General features: G+C 45.7%; 1 protein-coding gene across 1 annotated transcript in view; it reads right to left on the reverse strand.

The window, feature by feature from the left end:
• lrig3 (leucine-rich repeats and immunoglobulin-like domains 3) overlaps positions 1-19,341 on the reverse strand; it is a 46,191-nt gene extending 26,850 nt beyond the window's left edge. The window contains 3 exon segments of the mRNA XM_084447779.1: positions 9,374-9,448; positions 10,145-10,216; positions 19,051-19,341. Of these exon segments, the coding sequence (XP_084303905.1) occupies positions 9,374-9,448; positions 10,145-10,216; positions 19,051-19,253 (350 nt within the window). The 5' untranslated portion in view covers positions 19,254-19,341.
• Between the last annotated feature and the right edge of the window lie 2,866 nt (positions 19,342-22,207).

The raw sequence follows: 22,207 nt of genomic DNA on the forward strand, positions 1-22,207 counted from the left end.
TCGACAAATGATGTGTAGAATCCTGAGCTGATGAGGGAGTTTGGGAGAAGTGGGTTGAGATGGGATCTTTCTGTAGTTAATTTGGGGGGTGACCTGGAGATGGAGCGATGTAAAGCATCTTTTTCTGTTGATTGGAACATCCTTGTCTCAGACATGCATGCTGTGTGTCTCTACAGAGCTGACGCCCATGAATGTGATTAAGACAGCCTCACCAACCCAGAACCCTCATTCAACACTCATCTGTTAGGAATCAACACTTGTGAACTGCTTCTGTCGTTGTTCAACCTCTTCAGATATAGACTAGTATCTACTGAATATATAGGATCATATTACTAGTATCTACTGTATATATAGGATCATATTACTAGTATCTACTGTATATATAGGATCATATTACAGCCTAGTTCAGTTGAGATGACAGCGTTAGAACCAGATGTGTGCAGTAAGGAGGTGTTGGTGTGTTGGGGCGATCAGTGTTGAGTGTGCTCAGTGTTGTGTTTTATATGGTGTCTGGTGTTCATGGGCCTCAACAGCAGAAACGCAGCACTGCTTCTTGTTACAGACGCCACCGAAGAACATGCAGTCATCTGATGGCTTCTCACAACTCTGTTCTTTTTCCAATAGGAAATACCACACACACACACACATATGCACACACACACATATGCACACACACACATTCGCACACACCCTCGCACGCACCCCCCCCCCCCCCCCACACACACACACATTCTCTAAGAATTCTGCAAGCAACAAAAAAGCGAGATGGAAAAAGTGATTTGGTGTTTCACCCCCTCCTTCTTGAAGGCCTGTACTACTTACTGAATACTATCTGTACTACTTACTGAATACTATCTGTACTACTTACTGAATACTATCTGTACTACTTACTGAATACTATCTGTACTACTTACTGAATACTATCTGTACTACTTACTGAATACTATCTGTACTACTTACTGAATACTATCTATACTACTTACTGAATACTATCTATACTACTTACTGAATACTATCTATACTACTTACTGAATACTATCTGTACTACTTACTGAATACTATCTGTACTACTTACTGAATACTATCTGTACTACTTACTGAATACTATCTGTACTACTTACTGAATACACAACCAGGGGCCTCATTTATAAACGTTGCGTAAGTACAAAAGCGTGCGTAACCCATGTTGAGCAACTTTCTACGCAACTTTCGGTATTTATAAAAAACGAGCTGAGCGATAAGTTGGCGGAAGGTGTGCGTAACTCTACGCACACTTCGACCCTCCTTTAACTACGATAAGCACGTTTCTGGAGAAAGGGGAAAACGTGACTCCGATGGCAGAGAGATGAAACTCGGGAAAGTCTGCGAAACACATGACATATTGAATAATAAATACATCGGTCGCTGCAAGAAACCCTCCGATGTGTCACACAGTTTAAACAGAATCAATCGCCACCGTAGCCTAATCACGAAATAATGTCGGCATTGCTTTGGATGTGTCTGTGAATTGACCCATTTGTGTCATAATATAATGTTATGTTGTAGGCCTATTCATTTATAGGCTATCCCATGAAGCATCACGGGCAGTAGCCTATGAATAAAAGCCACATATTACGTTGATAACACAACACGACACGAGCCTATAGGCTTATCATAGTAATGATTCCGTATGTCGATGGCCTACAACTATAAGGCCTATACCGCACCAAACAAATGTTGCATTCGGCGTTGAAGTATATTTATTCAGTTAATCATTTATTTAGTTAATTATTCGTATGTTTAATTATCCACCTATTCATTCGTTAATGTATTTATGTTGTATTTATAGCCTATATTTTATTATGTAAACCCGAATGACCACTGAGGCAAGCCGCAATTACAATGATGTTGAGCGGTGAATGGAAATGTCCTACTTGAGCTAACTGTAGGCTACATTAGGCTATATTGTACATCATCATATATCCTCATATTGTCTTATGATTGTCATGTAGCAGGCATACGAGGAATGTGGGCCTAAAAACGCAGGTCATCCCAATGCTCACATGCCGCTTTGGTAGAATTAGCTGTGCGCAAAACAGCGCATGGTGATGCGTCTCCAAGTTGTAAGAACACAAGGGAGCAAGTTAGATTATTAATTTGCCGAATCGTCATGTGTGATATAAAGGGCTATAATTGCCCTTTATAGAATCACATGAAACTCATCCATGGACCCCATATATTTATTTACAAGACCTCGATACAGGCACTGATATAGCTGGATTACAGTAGGCCATGACGCACGGGGCCTTGGATATGCCGGGGGCACAGATGTTCTAATATGTGCTTGGCTATCCCGCAACATCCATTAGAACACGCAGCTTCTATATGCCTACAGAATGTTTTGAGAAAGTATGTGAAATGCATGATATCCCGGAAAATACACAAATTGGATGCTGCAAAGAACCCTCAGATCTGTCGTATAGTTAAATTGGGGATACTTGCCTTAAGTAGTCACTATAGGCCTACATGTTTGCATTGTTATGGATGTCATTGTAAATTGACCCGTTTATACGTTGATAAGTTAGGCATTTTATTCATGGGCCACCCTGTGAAGCATTAGATTACGTGCAATATAGATCCAAACCCCATTACCCATGCAACAACACTATAGGCTTATAATGATTATCAGTTTGGATATAAGCAGCCACCTAATAAGGCCTACCGCACTAAACGAATGCCAATATAGCCTGCATGATAAATAATTCATTATCTAACAGACCACTCAGGCCTAACAGGTGCTCTTATCAGTCGTGCACATGTGAAATCATCGTTCCGAAAAGATCCTTTTGCGGCGTCTCTACCTCATTGACCAATACCTCGCATCGGTAAAATGTATCTTTCTCTTTCTGCCTTTTGCACTCGGCTCCTTTCTCGTTGCATATGTATTAGGGGCGTATCACTGACCATTTATAGGCAATTGTGGGCGTTAATTGGGGTGTGATCAGAACGCGCGTTCACGTGCGCCAAGTTAAGTGTTGATTGTGATTTATAAAGGGCAGCTGGCGTAGGCGTGCCTGAGTGAACACGGGTTGTGATACGCAGCGTTTTATAAATCGGAGATTTTTTGTGCGTATATTTTAGTAATCGCTTAGCTAAGCTAACTTAGTTACGTGGATTCTACGCAATGTTTATAAATGAGGCCCCAGGAACGTAACTGTGGAGATTTTGTGAGGCAGTCGGTCACACCGACAAAACACTCCCTCTATGAACCACTAGGACCACATACACGTTCAAAACCAAGACGACTATCAGATTCCATTAACTACAAATATCAGTCCTCAGGCTGCGTTACAGACCATCCTTAGACTGCGTTACAGACCATCCTCAGGCATGCGTTACAGACCATCCTCAGACTGCGTTACAGACCATCCCCAGGCATGCGTTACAGACCATCCTCAGGCATGCGTTACAGACCATCCTCAGGCTGCGTTACAGACCATCCTCAGACTGCGTTACAGACCATCCTTAGACTGCGTTACAGACCATCCTCAGGCATGCGTTACAGACCATCCTCAGACTGCGTTACAGACCATCCCCAGGCATGCGTTACAGACCATCCTTAGACTGCGTTACAGACCATCCCCAGGCATGCGTTACAGACCATCCTCAGACTGCGTTACAGACCATCCCCAGGCATGCGTTACAGACCATCCTCAGACTGCGTTACAGACCATCCTCAGGCTGCGTTACAGACCATCCTCAGGCTGCGTTACAGACCATCCTCAGACTGCGTTACAGACCATCCTCAGGCTGCGTTACAGACCATCCTTAGGCTGCACATATCTTGGACCAGTCTCTCACGTTAATATGATGACAGTATACACAAAATATATAATACAAAAAACTAGTCTTGGAACAACTGACTTTGTTCAAAGTCCATATGAATCGCACACCTTATAAATCAAAGACACTTTTTATAGGAATCACACAGACAAGAATAAACAAACGCTCCCTGAGATTGGAGGAGAGCAGACATCGTCCTCTGGCTAGCACCATCTGGGGGCCACACTTCCCCCCTCAGGCCCCCAGAACAAGGCCCTGTAACTGGCTGCACAGCCGTCTGATCACCCTGTGACTGCCTGCTCATCTGGTGCTGAGAGTCAAGTTCAGGCTTGATGAGGAGTATGTCTCCTCAGCCCCCCCCCCCACACACACACACACCCATGCATTCTTCTGCAGGAGCTTCACATCTATCGATTCTCTCCCAGACTGGGTTTTAGCCGCGGGACATGAACAAATAAAAATGCTCAGAGATTTCTGACATTGATACCCCCTCTTTGGAAACGCATGATAGAGAGAGACATTACACAACAGCGCTGCTGAGGTCATATTTATGTTCAAAGTCTAAACTGCCAGCGTTTGTGTGTTGGGTAAAGCGCGTGGTTTTCTCATGCTATCCTTCATCAGGAGTTAATAAACTTCATGACACTATCCTCCAACCACAAGGCCTTTATCATCACTGGAGCTTCAGAAAGCACGGTCTTCTGGGACCCAGGCTGTGAACCCAGCACGGTCTGAGGGTTTCAGCTGCCCACCGGGGGTCAGGGTTCACAGCCTGGTCTGGACAGATCCCAGTATGGAAGATTGGGACGCCATTCCCTGAGGGGAGTTAGTTTAATCACTGAGGGGACCTTGTTTAATCTCGGCTTGAGGATTTGTCGCGTCACAGTGACCCCATCTGGTGTCAGGAGTCACGGTAATGAGCAGAGAGAGTCAGGGAGCAGAGAGAGAGTCAGGGAGCAGAGAGAGAGTCAGGGAGCAGAGAGAGAGTCAGGGAGCAGAGAGAGAGTCAGGGAGCAGAGAGAGAGTCAGAGAGCAGAGAGAGAGTCAGGGAGCAGAGAGAGAGTCAGGGAGCAGAGAGAGAGTGAGAGAGAGTCAGGGAGCAGAGAGAGAGAGAGAGAGAGTCAGAGAGAGTCAGGGAGCAGAGAGAGTCAGGGAGCAGAGAGAGAGTCAGGGAGCAGAGAGAGAGTCAGGGAGCAGAGAGAGAGTCAGGGAGCAGAGAGAGAGTCAGGGAGCAGAGAGAGAGTCAGAGAGAGTCAGGGAGCAGAGAGAGAGTGAGAGAGCAGAGAGAGAGAGTCAGGGAGCAGAGAGAGAGAGTCAGGGAGCAGAGAGAGAGAGTCAGGGAACAGAGAGAGAGTCAGAGAGAGTCAGGGAGCAGAGAGAGAGTCAGGTAGAGTCAGAGAGAGTCAGGGAGCAGAGAGAGAGAGTCAGAGAGAGTCAGGGAGCAGAGAGAGAGTCAGGGAGCAGAGAGAGAGTCAGAGAGAGTCAGGGAGCAGAGAGAGAGAGTCAGAGAGGGTCAGGGAGCAGAGAGAGAGTCAGGGAGCAGAGAGAGAGTCAGAGAGGGTCAGGGAGCAGAGAGAGAGTCAGAGAGAGTCAGGGAGCAGAGAGAGAGTCAGGGAGCAGAGAGAGAGTCAGAGAGGGTCAGGGAGCAGAGAGAGAGTCAGAGAGCAGAGAGAGAGAGTCAGGGAGCAGAGAGAGAGAGTCAGGGAGCAGAGAGAGAGTCAGGGAGCAGAGAGAGAGAGTCAGGGAGCAGAGAGAGAGAGTCAGGGAACAGAGAGAGTCAGAGAGAGTCAGGGAGCAGAGAGAGAGTCAGGGAGCAGAGAGAGAGAGTCAGGGAACAGAGAGAGAGTCAGAGAGAGTCAGGGAACAGAGAGAGAGTCAGAGAGAGTCAGGGAGCAGGGAGAGAGTCAGGTAGAGTCAGAGAGAGTCAGGGAGCAGAGAGAGAGTCAGGGAGCAGAGAGAGTCAGGGAGCAGAGAGAGTCAGAGAGAGTCAGGGAGCAGAGAGAGAGTCAGGGAACAGAGAGAGAGTCAGAGAGAGAGAGTCAGGGAGCAGAGAGAGAGAGTCAGGGAGCAGAGAGAGAGTCAGGTAGAGTCAGAGAGAGTCAGGGAGCAGAGAGAGAGAGTCAGGGAGCAGAGAGAGAGAGTCAGGGAGCAGAGAGAGAGAGTCAGGGAGCAGAGAGAGTCAGGTAGAGTCAGAGAGAGTCAGGGAGCAGAGAGAGAGAGTCAGGGAGCAGAGAGAGAGAGTCAGGGAGCAGAGAGAGAGTCAGGGAGCAGAGAGAGAGAGTCAGGGAGCAGAGAGAGAGTCAGGGAGCAGAGAGAGAGTCAGGGAGCAGAGAGAGAGTCAGGGAGCAGAGAGAGAGTCAGGGAGCAGAGAGAGAGTCAGGTAGAGTCAGAGAGAGTCAGGGAGCAGAGAGAGAGAGTCAGGGAGCAGAGAGAGAGAGTCAGGGAGCAGAGAGAGAGAGTCAGGGAGCAGAGAGAGTCAGGTAGAGTCAGAGAGAGTCAGGGAGCAGAGAGAGAGAGTCAGGGAGCAGAGAGAGAGAGTCAGGGAACAGAGAGAGAGTCAGGGAGCAGAGAGAGAGTCAGAGAGAGAGAGTCAGGGAGCAGAGAGAGAGAGTCAGGGAGCAGAGAGAGAGTCAGGTAGAGTCAGAGAGAGTCAGGGAGCAGAGAGAGAGTCAGGGAGCAGAGAGAGAGAGTCAGGGAGCAGAGAGAGAGTCAGGGAGCAGAGAGAGAGAGTCAGGGAGCAGAGAGAGAGTCAGGGAGCAGAGAGAGAGAGTCAGGGAGCAGAGAGAGAGAGTCAGGGAGCAGAGAGAGAGAGTCAGGGAGCAGAGAGAGTCAGGTAGAGTCAGAGAGAGTCAGGGAGCAGAGAGAGAGAGTCAGGGAGCAGAGAGAGAGTCAGGGAGCAGAGAGAGAGAGTCAGGGAGCAGAGAGAGTGTCAGGGAGCAGAGAGAGAGAGAGTCAGAGAGCAGAGAGAGAGTCAGGGAGCAGAGAGAGAGTCAGGGAGCAGAGAGAGAGAGTCAGGGAGCAGAGAGAGAGAGTCAGGGAGCAGAGAGAGTGTCAGGGAGCAGAGAGAGAGTCAGGGAGAGTAAGAGAGAGTCAGGGAGCAGAGAGTCAGGGAGCAGAGAGAGAGAGAGTCAGGGAGAGTAAGAGAGAGTCAGGGAGCAGAGAGTCAGGGAGCAGAGAGAGAGAGAGTCAGGGAGCAGAGAGAGAGAGTCAGGTAGAGTCAGAGAGAGTCAGGGAGCAGAGAGAGAGAGTCAGGGAGCAGAGAGAGAGTCAGGGAGCAGAGAGAGAGTCAGGGAGCAGAGAGAGAGTCAGGGAGCAGAGAGAGAGCGTCAGGGAGCAGAGAGAGAGAGTCAGGGAGCAGAGAGAGAGTCAGGGAGTAGAGAGAGAGTCAGGGAGCAGAGAGAGAGTCAGGGAGAGTCAGAGAGAGTCAGGGAGCAGAGAGAGAGAGTCAGGGAGAGTCAGAGAGAGTCAGGGAGTAGAGAGAGAGTCAGGGAGCAGAGAGAGAGAGTCAGGGAGAGTCAGAGAGAGTCAGGGAGTAGAGAGAGAGTCAGGGAGAGTCAGAGAGAGAGTCAGGGAGCAGAGAGAGAGTCAGGGAGAGTCAGAGAGAGTCAGGGAGCAGAGAGAGAGTCAGGGAGCAGAGAGAGAGTCAGTGAGCAGAGAGAGAGTCAGGGAGCAGAGAGAGAGTCAGGGAGAGTCAGAGAGAGTCAGGGAGCAGAGAGAGTCAGGGAGCAGAGAGAGAGTCAGGTAGAGTCAGAGAGAGTCAGGGAGCAGAGAGAGAGAGTCAGGGAGCAGAGAGAGAGTCAGAGAGTCAGGGAGCAGAGAGAGTCAGGGAGTAGAGAGAGAGTCAGTGAGCAGAGAGAGAGTCAGGGAGCAGGGAGTCAGGGAGAGTCAGGGAGCAGAGAGAGTCAGGTAGCTGTCTCTCTCTTTTGTCAGGGCTGTGCGTGTGAAGGATCCATCTGCCCTATTATGGATAGACAGCTGCCCATCCAATAGAACACAAAGACTCTTCTATAATGGTAGTTTTTCTCATGCAAAACATGTTATGTGTGGAATTCCTCAAGGGAGCTCTTTGGGCCCTTTACTGTTTTCACCAATGATCTACTGATCTACCACTTGTTCTGGATAAAGCCTCTGTGTCCATGTATGCAGATGACTCAACCGTTTATGTGCACCCACAGTCTCTGGAATCACAGCAGATCTCAACAGAGTTCCAGACAGACTGGGTTACCACCAACAAACTAGTCCTAAATACATCAAAGACTAAGAGCATTGTATTTGGAACAAATCACTCTTTGAAACTGAGACCTGAATTGAACCTGACGCTCGGCAATGCAGGTGGAGGAAACCAAGCTTCTTGGTATTATACTAGACAGCAAACTCTCCTGGACCAGGCATATAGACTCTCTGGTTGGAAAAATGGGTAGGAACATATCTGTTATTAAAAGATGCTCTTCTTTTTTAACACCACTCTTATTGAAACAAGTTCTGGTGTTATCACATCTAGATTACTGCTCAATGATATGGTCAAGTGCAACTAAAAAGGATCTTGGAAAACTCTAGCTAGCTCAGAACAAAGCTGCTCGTCTTGCCCTACGGTGTCCATTAAGGTCAAATGGGAACAACATGCATGCAAATCTTCACTGGTTAAAAGCTAAGGAGAGGCTGCCAGCTTCACTTCTTGTTTTTGTAAGAAACATAATTATGTCAAAGACTCCTCAATGTTTGTACAGCCAACTAATGTTCAGCTCTAACACACATACCAGAGGTCTCTTCACAGTTCCAAAATCAAGAACTAAATCAAAACAACGCACAGTAATGTATAGAACCATGGTTGAGTGGAATTCACTATAGCTAAAGCTCATAGTAAAATACATTTTAAAAAACAAGTGAAGCACCACCTCATAGCCCTTCATATGTAGGCAAATGTATTGCACGTTAGTATTGTAGTATGTGACATGGTACTGTAATATGAATGTAATGTATGACCTTTTTTATGAGAATGGACTGTTAGTTTTTATGTTTTTAATTTGTGTGTAACTGTTTTGTCTATAAGTGTTGTTCTGTTGTTCTGTTGTTGTTCTGTGTTATGTGTGGACCCCAGGAAGAGTGATGTCACTGACATCAGCTAATGGGGATCCTAATAAAGAAAGAAAGATCCTCTACAGTAACAAGGGGAAAAATGGACAATATGTTGGCTGTACTTCATTACCAAATTGGGAGAAAATGGGATAAAAATCTGAAATTAGTGTTTTGTTTTTTTAAGTATGAATAAATAATGTTATCATCTAACAATCAACAAATGGGAATGGAAGCACTGAAGGTACAGCTCACATATTTAATCATTTGGTTTCAGATGACGCCATTGGTGTGTGAGAGAGTTCTGAGCTGTCTGCTGAGACTGAGACCTCCAACCTGGCCCAACTCAGATGGCAGGCTTTCATAGAGCACAGAGGAACCGCTTGGAAGCTCAAACACTTTTAAACTCTGCAATTTCCAGGTAAATATGTATTGGTTTGTGGGTGTGGAAATTGCAATAAAGTGAATTCATACTTACAAAATTAGGGTTGTAATGTTTGAAGCGTAAGGTCCAAAATCTGGAATGGTCTCCAACTCATTGTTGCTCAGTTTTCTGCAAACACAAACATTATGGTTTGTTTGTCACTAGTGGCTTAATGGGGGTGGAGGAGGGGGCTGTTTGAAGCAGCCCAGTGTGTTCCAGAGCGTAGGGAGCAGGCGGATAGCGTAGGGAGCAGGCGGAGAGCGTAGGGAGCAGGCCGATAGCGTAGGGAGCAGGCGGAGAGCGTAGGGAGCAGGCCGAGAGCGTAGGGAGCAGGCCGATAGCGTAGGGAGCAGGCGGAGAGCGTAGGGAGCAGGCCGATAGCGTAGGGAGCAGGCGGAGAGCGTAGGGAGCAGGCCGATAGCGTAGGGAGCAGGCGGAGAGCGTAGGGAGCAGGCCGATAGCGTAGGGAGCAGGCCGATAGCGTAGGGAGCAGGCCGATAGCGTAGGGAGCAGGCCGATAGCGTAGGGAGCAGGCGGATAGCGTAGGGAGCAGGCGGAGAGCGTAGGGAGCAGGCGGATAGCGTAGGGAGCAGGCGGAGAGCGTAGGGAGCAGGCGGATAGCGTAGGGAGCAGGCGGAGAGCGTAGGGAGCAGGCCGATAGCGTAGGGAGCAGGCGGAGAGCGTAGGGAGCAGGCCGATAGCGTAGGGAGCAGGCGGATAGCGTAGGGAGCAGGCGGAGAGCGTAGGGAGCAGGCCGATAGCGTAGGGAGCAGGCGGATAGCGTAGGGAGCAGGCGGATAGCGTAGGGAGCAGGCGGATACTCACAGCTCACTCAGGTGTTGCAGCTTAGAAAACAGGGAGCTGTGAAGCGTGTGCAGTTTGTCATGGCTCAGGTCCCTGTGAGGAGAAGGACATGTTAGAGAAGGACTCAGGTCCCTGTGAGGAGAAGGACATGTTAGAGAAGGACTCAGGTCCCTGTGAGGAGAAGGACATGTTAGAGAAGGACTCAGGTCCCTGTGAGGAGAAGGACATGTTAGAGAAGGGCTCAGGTCCCTGTGAGGAGAAGGACATGTTAGAGAAGGACACCAAAACACCACATGGAGAGCATTTCACAAATACTATAGTTACTATAGTTACTACAGTCCTCATCTCTCTATAGTCCTCATCTCTCTATAGTCCTTATCTCTGCTTTCAAGTAGGAGAGGGGGGGGCAGAGAGAGAAAGAGAGAGAGAGAGAGATACAGGAGGAAAGACAGAGAGACAGACATTTTCAAGAAGAGCCTCTATACCACAAACTGAAATTATTCTGAGTAATGTCTGAAACCGGCTGAAACGTTTCCAAAACAAACTGGTGTATTTGCAAGCAGAAAAAGAAAAGAAGAAAAAAAGAAAAGAAAAGCCAAATGAGCGTTTGGACCAACAGTCTATAACTGGTCTATGATCCTTCACACTGAGAAGCTCTATAACTGGTCTATTATCCTCTTCACACTGAGAAGCTCTATAACTGGTCTATTATCCTTCACACTGAGAAGCTCTATAACTGGTCTATTATCCTTCATCACACTGAGAAGCTCTATAACTGGTCTATTATCCTTCACACTGAGAAGCTCTATAACTGGTCTATGATCCTTCACACTGAGAAGCTCTATAACTGGTCTATGATCCTTCACACTGAGAAGCTCTATAACTGGTCTATTATCCTTCACACTGAGAAGCTCTATAACTGGTCTATTATCCTTCATCACACTGAGAAGCTCTATAACTGGTCTATGATCCTTCACACTGAGAAGCTCTATAACTGGTCTATTATCCTTCACACTGAGAAGCTCTATAACTGGTCTATTATCCTTCACACTGAGAAGCTCTATAACTGGTCTATTATCCTTCATCACACTGAGAAGCTCTATAACTGGTCTATTATCCTTCATCACACTGAGAAGCTCTATAACTGGTCTATTATTCTTCATCACACTGAGACGCTCTATAACTGGTCTATTATCCTCTTCACACTGAGAAGCTCTATAACTGGTCTATTATCCTTCACACTGAGAAGCTCTATAACTGGTCTATGATCCTTCATCACACTGAGAAGCTCTATAACTGGTCTATTATCCTCTTCACACTGAGAAGCTCTATAACTGGTCTATTATCCTCTTCACACTGAGAAGCTCTATAACTGGTCTATTATCCTCTTCACACTGAGAAGCTCTATAACTGGTCTATTATCCTCTTCACACTGAGAAGCTCTATAACTGGTCTATTATCCTTCACACTGAGAAGCTCTATAACTGGTCTATTATCCCTCTTCACACTGAGAAGCTCTATAACTGGTCTATTATCCTTCTTCACACTGAGGCCTATTATTATTATTATGATTATTATTATTATTATTGTTGTCTTATTATTATCAGCATTGTTATTATTGTTATTATTATATATTATTGTTATTTATTATAGTCCATCCATCCAAATGATTTAAATAAATGCACTTTCCAATGTCTGAATAAAATAATGAGTTTTGCTAGAGACCGATCACGCTTGTTTGAGATGGCAATCCCAGTCTTAAATCAGTTTTTTTCCCTTGAAGTTCTGGTCAAATCAAACATGTTTAATATTATCTGAAGTTTTGTTTTGTTTTTTGCAAATGACCTGCATGATCCCAGTCTTTGCAAAATCGTATAGTCTGTGACTAAAAACTCTAGATCTAGATCTGAATTATATAATGCTGTTATGTCTTTGGAGATTGTGGTTTGACTATTATAATGCATAAAAGAACAACAGATAGAATGATTAGAATAGCAGAACATAATATAAACATTGAATAGAATATCCTAACAAAATGAAATAAAGATAGGCCTACTTTTTACAATGAGCCTCATGCATTTTAGAGATTGGGCTAGACTTTTGTCAGCTGCACCCTGCTCAAAATAGACTCCCTATGTATGGAAGCAAATCAGTCACCAGTCTTAACACAAAGCATATAATTAACAAACTCGTCTATTTTATTAATGTTATATAGCCTCTAGCCTATTTTTTGTCTAACAAGCTTTATCTTTATTAATCAACGAAGAGGTTAGATCTATATAGAAGAGTAGAGTACAAGAGTAGCCTATTTCGACTAAGCAATCACATTGAATCCTACAATCACATTCTGGGCTTTAAAGGATTAACATGGTGATTTTCACTTTTTTTGAGTTTGAACGTGCTATTTGCACAATAGGACATTGAAGAAACACAATAAAAACATTAAATATATCCGTTTTGTCGTTTTTGAGAAACTGGAAGCGTAACATTTTCAGTCCAATTTGACTCGGGGTAAAAATACTCCGAATTTGTGACGTTTTTCCCATTGTTGACGTCACCCTAAAGTTTGAAAAACCCTCCTCCACTCCCCTGCACCGCCTCCAACAGAAACCTGTCTGCGCCGTTTCACCATCTATCGAACACGGTAAGGTAGTTCTGAACCTTTTCTCATCTTGAGAACAATTGAATAGTTGCAGTCTCAATGATGACCACCTCTTATTTTAATATAATTTGTACATTTTATAGGCCTAATTGTATTTGTGGTTGTCATACAAATTGGGAAGTTTTTACCATGATCGTGTCTGATTAGTAGCCAACCTAGCTAATGTTAGATAAACGAACCATAACGTTAGCTGTAATTGGCAACAGTTTTTAAAAAGCTGTCTGATCCAGCTAGCTATCTGTCTTTATCCAGCATGTTGACGTTAGCTAGCCTAATGTTTGGAATGTCAGCTAGCTGTGTTAATTATCCTAGCATGCTAACGTTAGCTCTCAATGCATTTGCTTTTGGTAACGTTAGCCGTCCTGTGCAATGGCAGAAACACAGCGCATCATACTGTACTCTTCCCTGGCATAAAATCTACTTGCACCAGGTGCAAACTGTGCTGTAAGGTTTCCGAAGCGATAGCCTACCATAACTGTTGTGAGCGTGCTTTGTTGTATAGGCCAATACAATAGGCAAAGTTACGAAGTCAAAGGTGGATATAAGTCAGTTTGTCTCCACAAGAATCTCCCGATTATCTCTCGCTCAAACTTAATTCGATATAATTTAGACTTACTGATAAATAGCCTATTGTTGTAATTTATGCTGTTTTGCATATGCAAAATATCGATGCTATTACTAATCGCTTTTATAATTTGTCCCCTTTTCTTGTAGCCAGATCACTACATTTCCAATACTGGGACTCGGGAGGTCCAGGTCCTGGAGGACAGGTTGGGACTCAGGAGGTCCAGGTCCCGCGCTTCAGGGCTCTGGAGGTGTGCAGGTCCTGGAGGGCAGGTTGCAGCCAATGTCACCTAATGATATTATAAATGTTACAACACCGCCCTGTTTTATGAGAAAGTAGCCTATGTCTTAATTTAATGTCATGTTGTATGCGCAACAATTACCTCGGAAAATAAAGACGTAGTCCTACAGTACCCGTGCGGGTTTTTGTCATTTATTTATTCTCACATTTGAACTTGATCAAACACACCTGCTGTGTACTGAATCGTTTGTCCTAAGGTCTTGTATTGCAGCGTTGTGAGGCGCATATAGAGGCTATTGTGCTAAAATTATGACTACATTTCAGGGTGGGTGGAGGTGAAGATATTAAGTCAAGTTATTATGTTCCTTTCATAATTTACAACTCTAAATAATTGTCATTCTGCAAAACATTCTGAAAGTTGTGTAAACCTTATCATCACTGTGGCATCTGCTCCACATAATGTTGATCATCCCAGCACCTCGATCCGACCCAACTTCAGGAAGCATTGCGCATTTTGGGATTAAACAGCTCCAGTAGATATATTCTATTAGAACCAGAGGGCATTACAATAACATTCAAAACGAGATCTATTGACTGCATGACCTGTTAGTCTCCAGACTCCGGAGTAGGCTATACCCCTTGACCGCTGCGCTCACGGAGTCGTGGTGCACGGCCCGCTATCTCTCCAAACGCATGCAGTCTCCCACATAATTCGGGGTAGGATAAGTAGGCTACATGTAGGCTACATCCTCTCCCCCTTTCTGTAAAGCGCACATTGTGTTGCCTTTGTATATGAAACAAGCTATAATGATTGAATTGATCTGACTAATAATCAGTTATTGCGGTGGTATTCCACTCAATTCCTTTATATCACCACAACTGACAGATGTTCCCAGAACAGTAACGTTTCAGTGTTCAACTGGCTTTGTTGGACACCTACTAAGATAAATAACGTTAGACTGGTGAACAATGCGGATTTTATGTCGGTTTCACAGCGCAAATGATCTGTCTTCTGGTAAGACCCACAGTTGCAATTATTTGACTAACTAGGTCTATACTGTTCGTAGCTGGCTGAAAGCTAGTCTAATAGCCCAAGCCTCCAAGCTTGCGTGGCCGGCTGCAGGGGGCTTTTCCTCTGTGTCGCGGGGGAGACGTGTCGTCGTTATACTTTTATCGTACTTTTCCCAAATTGGCCTAATGCAAATTCGAGGATACGGCCTGTTAGGTAGCGTGTATCTTTATAATGTTTGGGGGTTAATATAATATTAAGGACTTTGTAAATGCCCCTGGTTAGCAGCTAGAAAAATGGCTATTGATCTGGCTGTTGCCCGATCTAGCTCTTGTGTTGTTTAGCTCGGAGCGGTGGTAGCTATGGTAACGGGGCACACGCCTGTCAATCATAATGATTCCAGTTGGTCATTTGCTCAGAGAACTGTCAATCAGTTGTTATGAATCACGCCCAGTTTTGAGTGAGTGAACTTTTTGAGTGGCAGATTCAGACCTCTAAAAACATGTTTTAAAAGAATTTGTATGGATGAATTCTGAAATAGTTAAACACATGTGTTTTGTTGTTGCCTAAAGATACCTGGAAAGTGTTATATTGAACCACCATGTTAATCCTTTAAAATGAGGTTGTGTTATAATTTAACTGTACAATAGCCGACCGTCCTTCATCGTTATCAAAACAAGATCACATTCGCCTGTTCCCACGACAACGGGACCCTGGAAAACGAGAGTGAAAACACCTCTTGCAGCATTCCTGAAATGTTGTGGTTTTCCAAAACGCTAACGCCGTTGCCGTGTAACTGCGAGGTGCAAATGTGAGCGGAGCGTTTTGTAAAGGTGTGACCCGGGGCTGAGGGAAGCTCACGCACCCCTCCTGGAGCACGCAGCCCAACCAGACAGCCAGATGAGTCACGGACCGAAACACATTCTGGGTTTTTCCTCCCCCCACTTTTGGAAAGCAGGGTTTGAGAGCAGGCCCAGTGGGCTATAAAGCTGTGGAGTTACTGGCGCTGCTGCACACCATCTCCACCATCGTGCAAGACACTCCCCCCCCCCATCTGGAAGGCATCAAGGCGAGCTGGGGGGGGGGGGGGGGGGCCTAACAACTGGTAATCTACGATGCCGGGAAAGTGAGCGGACTGCCTTTGATTCGGCCTGAAAAAAAAACCAATTCATTTTGTGTGTCTGGCATTTGTTCACTTCACATAAGATGGAGCCGAGTTTCTGAAATCTGAAGTTTTACTGGACTACCCCCCCCCCCCCCCCCCCCCACACACACACACACACACACACACACACACACATACTCACACTCACACACACACACTCATAAATGCCGCTGTGAGTTTTTGTTCCAGTCCTCGGGCCGTATGGGAGAGGTGTCATATCAAACCACTCCGATAAGCTCTGGGTGGCCTGGATGCTTCCACTCCCCTCAGACCCCCTCTGCTCCAGGGTTCCACTCCCCTCAGACCCCCTCTGCTCCAGGGTTCCACTCCCCTCAGACCCCCTCTGCTCCAGGGTTCCACTCCCCTCAGACCCCCTCTGCTCCAGGGTTCCACTCCCCTTAGACCCCCTCTGCTCCAGGGTTCCACTCCCCTCAGACCCCCTCTGCTCCAGGGTTCCACTCCCCTTAGACCCCCTCTGCTCCAGGGTTCCACTCCCCTCAGACCCCCTCTGCTCCAGGGTTCCACTCCCCTCAGACCCCCTCTGCTCCAGGGTTCCACTCCCCTTAGACCCCCTCTGCTCCAGGGTTCCACTCCCCTCAAACCCCCTCTGCTCCAGGGTTCCACTCCCCTCAGACCCCCTCTGCTCCAGGGTTCCACTCCCCTCAGACCCCCTGCTGCTCCAGGGTTCCACTCCCCTCAGACCCCCTCTGCTCCAGGGTTCCACTCCCCTTAGACCCCCTCTGCTCCAGGGTTCCACTCCCCTTAGACCCCCTCTGCTCCAGGGTTCCACTCCCCTTAGACCCCCTCTGCTCCAGGGTTCCACTCCCCTTAGATCCCCTCTGCTCCAGGGTTCCACTCCCCTTAGATCCCCTGCTGCTCCAGGTCTGCTGGACCTGTTGAAACTCTGCGCCTGAATGCCGCACCTTTATCCGCGTCAGAAGAGTGGATGAAACCAACCAATCAGAAGAGTGGATGAAACCAACCATCTCTTAGTAATGGATGATAAGAAAGGTAGGCTTGTCCTTCAGGGCAGTTTCTCTGTGAAAACAGCCCGTACAGGCGTATGTAGGTCATTGATGCCTGGGATAAACACTAGTTGAACACCATTTCTCCCCACCAGCTGAATCTCTCTCTTTATATAGTGTATTCCCTCCTTATTTCTGGAGTGGGCCTGGTATCGCACAGATCAGCCGGAAGGTGTTCAGCTGGAGCGGAGGCTGGTGTGTTTTAAGTATGGTGAACGTCAATGTCTGGAGTCAAGACTAAAGGAGACGTGATGACAGAGTACTATCAAACGGCTGTCCTGCTGCACTAAGCTCTAGAAACCGTTGAGGGTATTCTATCTTAGTTAAATAAGAATCATATAACCACCCCCTCCCCTCCGTGCACTCACTCACTCTCGAACCAAACACCCCCCCACACCTCCTCCCTGGTCCCTTGCTTTCACTGACAGTCCTGTAGCTCTAATCCAGCAGGACCTCTCTAATCAGTTCCATGGGTGTCTGAGGACCAGCTACTTGAGACCTGCTGGAGAGACACTCACAACACAGGCCTGAGACCTGCTGGAGAGACACTCACAACACAGGCCTGAGACCTGCTGGAGAGACACTCACAACACAGGCCTGAGACCTGCTGGAGAGACACTCACAACACAGGCCTGAGACCTGCTGGAGAGACACTCACAACACAGGCCTGAGACCTGCTGGAGAGACACTCACAACACAGGCCTGAGACCTGCTGGAGAGACACTCACAACACAGGCCTGAGACCTGCTGGAGAGACACTCACAACACAGGCCTGAGACCTGCTGGAGAGACACTCACAACACAGGCCTGAGACCTCCTGGAGAGACACTCACAACACAGCTCTGAGACCTGCTGGAGAGACACTCGTAAATTAGCATGCTGGAGTGCTAAAGAATTTCTCCCCCCCATGTGTAACCAAGCCCCCCCCCCCCACAACCCCCTCTCTTCCTCTGGAGGGCCGGCCTTGTGGGAGGCTGCCTGGATGAGCCTGTTTTGACTGGCGACATATTTCCAGGCATACACTCTTTACTCAAATAAACTATGAATATGTAATAGGAAATTTAAAAGCCATGTTGTGAAGCATGCAGTCGGTAGCCTAACGCAGGAGAATACATTCAGATAGGATCAAAATAAATAAGGTCTACAAAGTCATTCTCATGAACATCTGTTTGCTAAGGTTTTTACAACACAACTATTTGAGTTGTTGCCATAGGAAACTGGCAGAGATCCATATGACTTCATTTAGCATAAAGTCTATCCTTTCATTGTTATAACAGCGCTGATGTCTGAATAACTACACTGAAGCAGGGGGAACCCCACGATTGTCATTTCAAAGGATGTATTCATCCCAGGGTCTGCAAAAGCCTAATGGAAATACATCACTCTCTCCTGATAGTTGTTCAGGTTTTCTTAACATCTTGATTGCAGTGACCTAATGAGTGATTGAGATGAGACTGATCAAAGTGGACGAGGCTCTGGAGAAATGATTCACTAGGCTAACAATGGGACAATTGATGTGCAAAAGATACCAGCTTTTTCACCGGAAAACTACCTGCATTCACAGGACATGGCATTCTTACTGCTCTTGTGGGGGTAATGACCATAATGTCGTCAACACGGGTATTCACATGTGAGGGACAGGCAGTATGGGGCCATTGGGTGTCACAAAAATCCAGATTCTGATTGTGTTCAGAGTTTGTGACATGTTGGGGTGCTTATTTAAACTTTGTAACAAAAACGCATGTGTTGGCAACCAAATAGGCCTATGTTATTGATGGCCTACACCAGTCATATCTCGGTAATAAACCAATGTTATATCGACGTTCGAACCAATAATGTTTGGTTGAATGCTGCTTCAGTGAATAAGATATAAAAGCTAAAGTGCGCGCGGCCCCAGCACCTGGGCGCAGCGTGGACACGGAGGCGCGTGCGTGTCAATACGAAAAGTATGAAAAGAACAAACTGCAAACTCTCCCTGTAAGTGAAAAACATTCAGCTTCCCTGTTTGGGTAATATAACACGATAAGTTAATCTGACACGATAACTTCTAAACATGTATTGTCCAACCCTAACATTTCAAAATAACACTGAAACAAATCATGACTTTCACTGTATTCATGCTGGCTCCGGATACGCGCTCTGTTACTTCAAGATAGGCTAATTAATCATATTAGTAAAATAGGTGTGAACGGTAATTAAGATAGCTGGTCATATCTACTGACAGTCAAGATAAGATAGAAAAGCTATCTTAAACCACTTACAATTGTACGGTCCATTCTGGAATGTGATCAGGAAATAGTCCCCTTTTCAACCGACTGCAGTCGAAAAGGTGTCCATAGCATGTACAGGGTGTGGGACATGCTCTGGTGTTGTCCTCATGTCCCAGCAGAAGTCCCACTCTGGAGAACAGGAGCAGAACAGCAGCAAACCCCGCAAAGCTGAGAGGCTGCAGAGATGCGGACATTTTTTTAACCACACTCAAGTCCTCCCAAAAGTTTCACAGAAAAATGCTACGGATTTAAATCCGATAGTCCGAGAACTCCAATGAAATCCCAAGGAAAGGTTAACGGTTTAGTCAACGTCTTTCGCTCTTTAAATCCAATAGTTTGCTCGGTCTACTGGAAAACTTGGTAGAAGTAGCAGAGTACTGCGGGGTTCAAAGTTGTCCATACCTCCGTGGTGAAACTTTCTGCTGTTATTTTCTCCGAGGCGCAGCGGCCAGGCTCTCTCGAGCACCCTACGGTGCGCCGCTCCCCATTGGCTGCTGCAAGTGATGCGCAGCACGGGAAGGTATGCGGAGGCTGTACCCGAGGGGGCCGCGGGGCGACATGGGAAACGTAGTCCACAGTGATTTAGGAACGATCCCCCAAACCATCAATGGGAAAAAATAGCCTCTAATGAGTAGCCTACATTTTCTGTTGGTTGATAGGGAATCGTAGACTATAAAACAGAATACATTAGAATACCACCGTTAAGACTTATAAAGAGACACACATTTAATGCTCAGCTGTTTATAACTGAGTTTATAACTTCCAGTAGCCAATTAATCATTTTAAATCATCCACAGATCAGGCCTACCATGCAGATGAAAGGTACCTTTAGGCTACTACAGGTATATATAATGTAATCTAATCTAATCTAATCTAATATTATCTAATCTAATCTATCTATATCTAAGATGATGTTCAGTATTATCAATGAAGGGAAATACACACACAATTAATGCTCAACTGCTTGAGCTGTGTTTATGAGTGACCATTAAACAGTAGCTACCATGAAACATTACCATCTCTTCTCCATCATTGCTGGTTGTCAGATGTTTATCATCAGCATCACAATGACTCATATCTGACAGAGGCTTAAACATTAGCAGCAGAAAGACTGCTTTCCCCTGTCATTGTCTATTACCATGTGAAAAGCTCCTCATGGGCCCGTCATTGTGCTGCTCCTCTCCCCTCCAGGCTCAGTGTGAAAGAGCAGAAGGGCCCTCAGCTCCGTGCCTGGCCTTCATGAGGGCCCATACCAGATGACAGGTCTCCGCTACTCATTATAGTTCACTCAACATGATCTATAGATCGGTATGCTGTCCAACACCACCAAGGGTGAATGGACTTATACTGGTTATTTGTAGCAGAATTATTGACTTGGTGGTATTGATTTGAAAATTACAAAACATTGCAGCCATCTCAAAATGACTTTCAATCAGTCCATCACTTACAAGTATTCTAGTAAGAATCTAAGAATTTAGTTATTTGTTCCCACTCACATACAAGCCATTAAGTTCACCTCTTTATATTGATTTCTAGTAGTAGATTCAATATTCAATATTTATTTTATTTGTCATGTAATGTACAGTCACAGTGAAATGTTGCTGCCGGCTCCAAGATTATACTCGATACAGATAAACTACTCAATTCCAAATTACAGACTTACAAGTTGCACATAAACAAATTAACATTTATTACACAAAAAATACCCCTTCTATACAGTATAAAATGGATTATGTACGTGCTGTATATGTATATAAAATAAATGATAGATAATCCCGTGGGGGAAGGGGGGGGGGGGGGTATGACCTTTAAGTAAAACGTGATGTGTTTTGTAAGTGGTTGTGTTATGTACATTAGATGTGACGAATAAAAGGAATCTTGAATCACTAGATATCCTGCTCCTCTGGGCATAGGAGCTGGAGGGCTTACTGGAAGAAGCTCTTCCTGAGTCTCTCCATGTGGTATCTCCTTCCTGACTGTAGCAGAGAGAACAGTCCATTGCTTGGGTGCCTGGGGTCTCTCAGGATCCTGTTGGCCTTGGTCTTGCATCCTCTGGAGTAGATGTCTTCAAGGTGGGGGAGTGCCCCCCCCCAGGTATGTTCAGCTGACTGTACCACTCTCTGTAGGGCCTTGCGATCCTGAGAGCTGCTGTTCCTGTACAAAGTAGTGATATTCTCAGTAGTAGTGTATTGACTGCTTTATTGCATCAATAATTGAAATGTCAAGGTGTGAGACTTGTCCATTAGCTTTCTGCCCCAATCAGCTAATTTGTATTCCAAACTGAACACCCAGTCCACTGCAAATGAGATTGCCTTCTAGAATTAGAATGCAAGCAAATTAGAGCAGAGAAGAATCAATTCGTACAGCCACAGTTCCATTCTAATGTGAAGGTGCCAAAGATCCCATTCAAAATTCCTTTCTGTTCAGCATAATCTGAGTTTAGAAACCTTGGCTTGTTTATTTTCAAGTATATACATATACGTCTGTGTTGCAAATCCAGGGCCTATTTTATTTAACCTATTTTACAATAACCTATGTATTTAAAGACCGTCCTCACTCACATTGTTATGTAGTGTGCATTTGATAGATACTGCAATTTAAGTGAGAATCCAACCTAGTGAGTGAGGATCTTAAGATACATACTCAGATGTGTAAACGTGCTAGATGAGTGAATGGGCCCTGGTTACAGCTGAACCACTTCCACACGTCTGAATGGCATGTGAGAATGTGAGAAGCAGACACCAGACAGTTATTCCACTCAATAGTCATTAGGGAAGCCAGTCGAATGCTAGTTAGAAAACCATTGATAAACTATAGACATTGGATTGTGCTACATAGAAATGGGGTTCCCTGAAAAGTTTGACTTTGGCCCAGTTTGACACTAACCTGATGTGCCATGTGGTCTGTAGTGAAATGACGTGAGATCAGGACAGTCTCACCAGGCTAATTTGACACCATGATCTATGAAATCTGCTTGGAGATATGATCTATGAAATCTGCTTGGAGATATGATCTATGAAATCTGCTTGGAGATATGATCTATGAAATCTGCTTGGAGATATGATCTATGAAATCTGCTTGGAGATGCATGGATCAATCTTCAACTAACTGGAAAATAAGAGACACGCAAACCTGTTTTATCATCCCA

This window comes from Borostomias antarcticus, assembly GCF_949987555.1.
Source record: "Borostomias antarcticus genome assembly, chromosome: 13".
NCBI lineage: Eukaryota > Metazoa > Chordata > Actinopteri > Stomiiformes > Stomiidae > Borostomias > Borostomias antarcticus.